We start from the raw sequence: 7,812 nt of genomic DNA on the forward strand, positions 1-7,812 counted from the left end.
TTGAAAATCTGTACCCCTGGTTCATGCCTTGGGATATGAGGCTTAATTCTCCTTTTGAAAGCAGAGCCTTTCCCAAATACCATAAGCCATGCCACAGATGGAGCCTGCTGCATTAACACGAAGAGTGAGACAGATTTCCTCCTCTGAAATTAGGACATCGTTTCCAGGAGCTGCCAGTGCTGAAAGCAAAAGAGGCAGCAGCAATTGTGTGGCTGTCAGCGGCATCCTGCCAGGTAGCACTAACCTGGAAACAAAGGGAACAGTTAGAGCTGGCAGGGTGCTGGGCTCTTCTCCTGCAACCTTGGGGACTGGGGAAAAGTAATTTTGAAAAACCCTGTCCCTGTTGAAGAGTCAGAAATAAAAGCAGTGAGAGAGGCAGCGTGGTCTTAAGTGCCTCTGGGGGAACCAAATGGTTTTATTCAGCTTAGGACAGCGCTTGGATGCACCTTCTCTCATCAAAGCCTTAGCCAGGGTGGGCAGTCAGCTCCATGGCATTTTTGTTTTTCCAGCCTCTCTTAAATGTGGGCACAGAAACATCTAAATTATTACAAAAAAGGTATTTTCTCTGTGTGAGGATTACTCCCAGCAGAGAATTCCAGGAAGGCAGTGCAGGTGGGATACTCGCCTCAGTTTCATCAGGGTGGAGACGAGCCCCCGGCCTCTTTATCCTCATTAAATCAACATCCAGATGCTGTGAACTCCCCACTGTCACCAGGGAAGCTGCTCTGGCCCCGTGTGATGGAGCCCTGGGAGAAAGGCAAGCTGAACAGGGAAAAGCTGAAACCTGAATGTCTTGTCTGTCCTTTGCAATGAGTGTCTTACTCTCTGATAACGGCTTTGTGTATTTGCTGTCCTACCCTTATTCCTCGCTGCTCAGACTGTCTTTGGAGGTTATGACCATCCTCTGTCGCTGTGAGAATATTGAGACGTTGGAGGGGGTCCCACTGTACGTAACAGGGGTTGCACAGGTAATAACCACCAGCTTCCTAACATCGTGTCTAACTGTTTATCCCTCTGTTTTGAGCAGCAGCAGCAGCAGCAGCAGCAGGATAACATCAAAACTAATGGTTTTCTAATGGGACAGTTGAAATCTCTATACCTTCCTCTCCTTCCCCTTCCCCGGCACTTGCCCTGGGGCGCACTCCACGGTTTATAGGTAATGCAGACAGATGCATCCTTGGCAAATTCCAAATTCAGCATCGCTGTACTGTTTCCCTCTGATAACGCCGCAGACATTTGCTCCAGCTGTAACCCTTTCCTCGACAGCGCTGTTTGCATCGTGCTCTTGGTGGAGAGCAGGAGGGCGCCTGCGTTCATGTGGAGCCACAAGCAGGCCAGGCTGGGTCCTGTGCAGGATTTGGGGCACTTAGGAAGACAGGTTTTGTGCCGTTTCAAAAGGAAACCTGTACCTGGCTCTGCAGTTTTACATATGGGTTTCCATGCAGCCCTTCTTCCTCCACGTGGAAACAGTGCCCGGTTTGGATGTTGTCACGTTTGAAAGTACAGCATAGACTTTGGATGGGTTGCAACACACAGGACTAGCGTTGCACTGTGAGTAGCTACGAACTGGTGTAACAGCAATTGCCAAATATCCCGACTGAGAAGAGGCACAGTATTGAAATTAATTTCAAAGTGTAGATTAGGTCTGCAGAAGGCTAAAATGCTGCACTGGCTGATTAAAGCATATGGCCAAAAATGCCTGTGTGCGTCCTGAGCAGTGGGATCTGTTTTATCGGCTCCTGGCTTGCGTGCCAGTGTAATTAGGACAGTGGCCAGGGCGGGTGTGAACTCGCAGAGATACATTTTGGCACTCCCAGCCAATCCCGGAGCGATTTGGGGCGCACGCAGCGGCCCAGCGCAGCCCCTTCATGGTTCAGGAGTTTGACCTAATGTTCGCTGACACCGGCGCTCTGCCCTGTGGCTCCCTGTCCTGACTCCCAGCGTCTTCCTGGTTTGTTACGGCTGACACGAGAGCCAGGCTTTACTTCCTGAAGCTGAACCTGCCACGGCCATAAATGTCTCTTGCTTTATGAAATTATGACCTGCAGATCGCCAGGTATGGCCAAAGTACCTCAAGCCCGCCTTGGGTGACTGAGCAAGCTGATACCATACAGACATGGCCCTGAAGAGCTGGAGACTCACTGCTAGTTGCCTTTGGGCAAGAAAAATAGAGGGAGAGGTGAACCGGATCAGGGGTAGGGGTGTGTTAATGCTCACCCAGGAGGGCAAAGGCAGGGCTGCTTCTTGCAGCATCAGCACCAGGGTTTGCCAAGCAGCCGGGCTCCTGTGGGGGTGGCAGAGCATCCTGGGTCCATGCTGTGCTTTTCAACCGGTGACACCAGCCAGTGAGCACCACCACCGCGCTGGGCAGCGTGCACTGCGAGCCTCTGACAGAGGATAAATGGCCTTTAAGCGTTACCTGAACATCTGTTTCTTGGCCAAAGTGACTTTTCTCCAGTCACAGCTGCAGTGCCTTGGCTGTGCGCTGTGCCTGTCTTGCATTACCTGTGATGAGTGCGGCAGGTCGTCTGGGGCAGGAGATGCAAGGGGAAGAGCCGAGTGTGTGTTACCTGGAAACGTGCAAATATTTTACGTTTTTTGGCAGGATTTCCCTAGAGATAATGACGTTACAGCCCAGGTGTGAGGACGTAGAGACGGCGGAGGGGGTAGCTTTAACTGTCACAGGTGTGGCACAGGTACAGTAACTCCAAAACATCATTTCAGGAATGCATGTCTCTAACTTACGTCTGGTTTTCCCCCTTAAGAGGTTGCTGTTGTCCAGGAACAGAAGCCAACTGCTCCAAAGCCAATTCCTGTACAAAACCACACTGTCCTTGATGGTTCAAACACGCTGCAGCATGACCTGTGTTGTGCAGGTGGTTGTTACCTCTCCTTCTCCTCTCCCTAAAACCATTCCTCTCTTTCTGGTGTCTCATTTGTCCACGTGGCAAATGAGGTGAATGTGGGTGACTTGGTCTGTTTGTGAAACCCCGATGTCCCGCGGTGCCCTGGGAGCTGTGTGTGACCCTGCGGGACCAAACCGTTCACTCCTGAGATGGTATCACACATTGTCTTGCTTTGGATCGTTATTATTCTTAGCACGTGGATCTTGTAATTCTTCACGGTGAGTTAAAGCTTAAAGGAAGCACTTAGTCCTTCCAGGCGCTAAAATTTGTGTGGTAAATTTCTGGCTTGAATTGAATTTTGATTCTCTTAAGCCCTTTTCATACATGGAAACCAGCTCTGGCTGCTTGTGACTGAAACACCAGCATTTCTCAGACTCCGAAGTCCTGATGCAGGGTCTGTCCTTGTGACCAGGTCCTGCCTTGGGGACGATGCTGAGAGGAAGATGTTGTTGGCTTTTGACAGAATCCGACTCCCCACACAGGCAACTGGATGCTTAGATTAAAAATTGCTCCTGACAGCTCATTCTGGGTGTATATAAAACCACAATAGACCAGTGCACTCAAGGCTGTGTCACCACATGTCCCAAGGTACGTCCAGGTCTGGTGTTGCAGGAGAGGTGACTGCCCCGTTCCCTGCAGCGAGCAGCGAGGCCGAGGGGAGCTGCTGAATGATGCAGTGATCTGACCAAAACCCCGTGGTGTCAAAAGGCCTCCTCCTTGGCTGCCACGGCCCTTTTAAGACCAAACACTTGGCAGATTTCCCCGCGTGGCTGTGTGTAAGAACACCAGCATGTGAGCTCGAACGGTGCCAGTGTCCTTGTTTTCTTTATATCCATTTAGCTGCTCACGTGTCACATAACCACAGTGCCTCTGCATGGTTGGCAGGATACGTGCACCCTCACACACAGTTCAGAAATGGAATTTCATAGACTTTTCTGTAGTGGGACAAGGTATTTCTGTGATGCCAGCATTGCTTTTTGACTGAGTTTTGGGACATCCTTCCGTTGCCTGCAAAATGGCCTAGGCTGGGCAACGTACGGCAGAAGGTTGGGTCACCCGGTGCCTTGAAAATGCAGCTCGCCATTCCTCTCATTCATGTTATTCTCTCTGTTATTATTTGTTTCACTGGCCATCCATCTGAAAGGTTTAGGCTTGCGAAATGCAAGGAATTGCCACGCAGGAAGCAGACTTGAGGTGGTTGGCCATAAGTGTGGCAGAGGATGCAGCTCCCCATTCCTCTCTTCATGTTATTCTCTGTTATTATTTGTTTCACTGGCCATCCATCTGAAAGGTTTAGGCTTGCGAAATGCAAGGAATTGCCACGCAGGAAGCAGACTTGAGGTGGTTGGCCATAAGTGTGGCAGAGGTTACCTTAATTTTGCAGAAGTACTTTGGAGGCAAACGTTTTTCTTTTAAAATAAAAAAGGAAAAAAGCAAACAAATTATTACTGGAGAAACACCTTTGAAAATGTTTGCTGTAATAATACAAGTGCTTAATGTACGTAAGGATGCTGTTCTTTGTTTTAGGAGAGAGATGTGATGGGTACTCACCAGTAGCCTCCTCCCTGTGTTTGCTGGGTGCTTGGGGTGCTGCTGCCTTAGGCTGTGCTGGGATTCGTATCCTTCCCAACCATTTTTCTGAGCATCCAGCTAATTGGGTTGTGTCTGCTCGCCCCTGGCCGCGCTGGCAGCTGGGTGGTACGTAAGGATGCTGTTCTTTGTTTTAGGAGAGAGATGTGATGGGTACTCACCAGTAGCCTCCTCCCTGTGTTTGCTGGGTGCTTGGGGTGCTGCTGCCTTAGGCTGTGCTGGGATTCGTATCCTTCCCAACCATTTTTCTGAGCATCCAGCTAATTGGGTTGTGTCTGCTCGCCCCTGGCCGCGCTGGCAGCTGGGTGGCGCGGTATCCAGATGGGATCGTTTACGGATGCTCTGTGTCTCCCTGCCAGCTCAACTCCGCCTCTGACACGAATGACATTTGAAGAAGCACCGAGCGTCGCAGTGCCCTGTCTGAAACACCAGAAATCGCTCAACTCTGTTGTATTTAGTGCAGTCTTTCTTTGTGGGTTGACATCCGTATCCAGTGAATAACCAGTGTGGGGTTTAGTGATGTGAGCCGGCTTCATTCACAGAGCCCAGATCATTTCTTGCTGCTGTTAAGCACCGCAGGGACTCTCCTAATGAACATCCCGCTCCATGCCCTGACTGTCCTTTCCGTAGCTCCTGGAGGGTGGGGTTGTTTAGAGAGGTGGAATTGCTGGCAGATGCAAGCCACAAGTGGTTTTGGCATTCGCAAAAACCTCCTGTTTGCTGCGAGATGAGCCTTGTGCAGGGCCCACGCTCCTGGGTGCAGCTTCGTGAGCAGCTCCCCCAACTCCCCCTTGTGTAGAAAGCACACGCTGCTGGCCTGGGGTGCAAGAAACCATGGTGGCCTGGCTGTGTGAGGAGCCCAGAGAAAGCAGAGGAGGATTTCCACTTGCCCGAAATTCGGTTTGGCATTTTGACCAGGAGACCCAGCCTGAGAAGCAGAGGTAGGGAGTAGGCTCAGCCCAGGTTGGTGTTTCTTCACGTTACTGGGGTTGTGGCAGCTGAGTCTTCTTGGTCATCTCGCTGTGTGCAAGGTCCCCTTGGGAGGTGGTGGGTGGTCCCAGTCGTCCCGCTCTCTAGCGGTGCTGGGGCTGGATGCTGCTGGTCAGCTCCAGACGTTAGGCTATGGGATCACTTTGGATTCACAGGCTGTGAAACCAGGCTTTCTCAATAAGTAGCTGTGTTGCTTTTGCCAGAAGTGCAGTCTTGTAGGTGGCAGGATGAGGTCTGCAGGCTGTGAACCCACCAAGAGCGTGCGTTGGGATCCTCAGAGATCCCCTGTGCAGCACCTGAAGCCTCAGAGATCCCTGAGCCAGGACATGGGAGGTAGCAGCAGGTCCAGCCGTGGTCCGTGGGTGCCACCAGCGTCTCATGGGACAGGAGGCACTGCCCAGCCCCGATGTCTCCATGAGAGGGTGCTGTGGGACCCACTCAGCACCCAGAGGTCCACGCAGAGCTGCGTGATGTGGCCCTGCTCCCTTTTCTGGTGCTCCCAGACACACGGACGTCCCTGTGTCCTGGCTTTGAGCCCTCAGGAGCTGTCACCTTGGTAGGTTGTAGCACCTCATAGCTGGATCCTGTAGAGCTCCGTGAGCACACATCTCTACTGCCTAATATACCCCAGAGGGATTTGTAACCCCGTTTGTCCTTAAAAAGCAGCCCTGTGACCAACAGGACCACCTTCAGACCCTGGCATGTCTGGATCTGGGGGTGCTTTTACACCTTGCTGTGACTGTGTGTCCCACCTCTGGGGACCGTCACCAGACCAACCCTGCCGAGCGGGACAGCCAGGTCCTGGCACACTGGGGTCACCACAAAGGACGACTGGGAGCTCCCAGTCGCGGGGAGGACAAACCAGTGTGCTAGGGCCATCCCATCTCGCCTCTCCTTGCAGGGAACACCGAATGGAGCCCCCATTCCCAAGCTGCTCCTTGGGCATTTCAGACTCTTCCTTGTTCTCTGCCTTTCCCATGTCAGAAAAATGATTTCTAGGGAAGTAGAAGGAGGAGAAAGGTAACGAAATGGCTTTTGGGCAGGGGTAGTACTAGAAAGCCCTCTCCTTCCCAGGTCTGGTATCGGTGCAGTGGCTGCACTGGTAGTTGAGAGCTCTTTGGTGGAGTTCTCATCAGGTGGGGACTTGGGCCAGGTTCAGTGTGGGGACAGCTCAGCATGGTCCCTTGGGACATCGGTAGCACAGGGGCCTTGCAGCCTGGTGGTGGTGGTTCTGCTGCTGCTGCTGCTGCTGCTGCTGCTGTTTGTTCGCACAGGCGCCTTCAGTCGCTTTGCTTTTGTCTCCTGTCTCTAGGTGAAGATAATGACCGAGAAGGAGCTCCTGGCTGTGGCCTGCGAGCAGTTCCTGGGGAAGAACGTGCAGGACGTGAAGAACGTGGTCCTTCAGACGCTGGAGGGGCACCTGCGCTCCATCCTAGGTGCGGAGGGGCGCGTGCTCCTGAGGGCGTCTTGAGCGGCTTTCTCCCACCGCAGCAGCCCCAGCGAGCGCTGGCTGCGGAGGGGGCATCTTGGGTTGTTCCTCCCCTGTGGCAGCTGCTGCTGCGGGTCTGGGTGTTGTGATAAAAGGGTTTTCGGTGCCTGCAGTAAGAGATGTCTGGGTCCCCGGGGGTTACAGGTGTGTGTGGTGGTTGCACTTGTGAGATTGAGATGTGGATGTGCCCTGCAGAGTCTGGGCGCAGGATTACGCCCTTGTGCCCTGAAGAGAGGGCAGTGAGGGTGTTGCAGATCTTAGATCCACGCTGGTGTGTGTTACCTGTCCCAAATAAAGTGTTTCGCCTTCCTTCGCTCTGCAGGTACCCTGACGGTGGAGCAGATCTACCAGGACAGGGATCAGTTTGCCAAGCTAGTGCGAGAGGTGGCAGCTCCCGACGTGGGCCGCATGGGTCCTGACGTGGGCCGCATGGGTATCGAGATCCTCAGCTTCACCATCAAGGTACACCCAGACACAGGGCGCTGTGGGGCACCTGGCAGCGCTGAGGGAGCAGCACAGGAGAGCCTGGCCCTGGCTCCTCTGCTGCAGTGGCTGACAGGCTCCAGCTCACAGCTTGCCCCAGCCCTCCAGGAGTTTCCATGACAGTGGCTGCAGCATGGCCTGTATCCAGGCAGCTGTGGGCCAAGAGCACCCACTTTGTTCTCTAAACACGGAGAGCTCGCTGATAACTGGGCCTGAGGGAGCCGGAGGGAAGATGTTGGCAGAGCCCGCCTCACCCTGTCACGCCTGTGTCTGTTTGCAGGCCGACATGGCTTGTCCTGACCCGGGCCTCACCACACGAGGGATTGCTCTGTGCATCAGCAGGGAGGGGGGACG

At 53.3% G+C, this 7,812-nt stretch overlaps 1 protein-coding gene across 3 annotated transcripts in view; it reads left to right on the forward strand.

The window, feature by feature from the left end:
• FLOT2 (flotillin 2) overlaps positions 1 to 7,812 on the forward strand; it is an 11,627-nt gene that overhangs the window by 1,900 nt on the left and 1,915 nt on the right. The window contains exons 2-4 of one of the 3 annotated variants that reach the window (XM_010183196.1): positions 2,606 to 2,696; positions 6,799 to 6,922; positions 7,298 to 7,437. In XM_010183196.1, coding sequence (XP_010181498.1) covers positions 2,622 to 2,696; positions 6,799 to 6,922; positions 7,298 to 7,437 — 339 coding nt within the window. In that variant the 5' untranslated portion in view covers positions 2,606 to 2,621. Of the gene's footprint in view, positions 1 to 877; positions 969 to 2,605; positions 2,697 to 6,798; positions 6,923 to 7,297; positions 7,438 to 7,812 lie in introns of all 3 variants that reach the window. The other 2 variants (XM_010183197.1, XM_010183198.1) reach the window with 2 other exon arrangements.

Source organism: Mesitornis unicolor, unplaced genomic scaffold (assembly GCF_000695765.1).
Source record: "Mesitornis unicolor isolate BGI_N332 unplaced genomic scaffold, ASM69576v1 scaffold11274, whole genome shotgun sequence".
NCBI lineage: Eukaryota > Metazoa > Chordata > Aves > Mesitornithiformes > Mesitornithidae > Mesitornis > Mesitornis unicolor.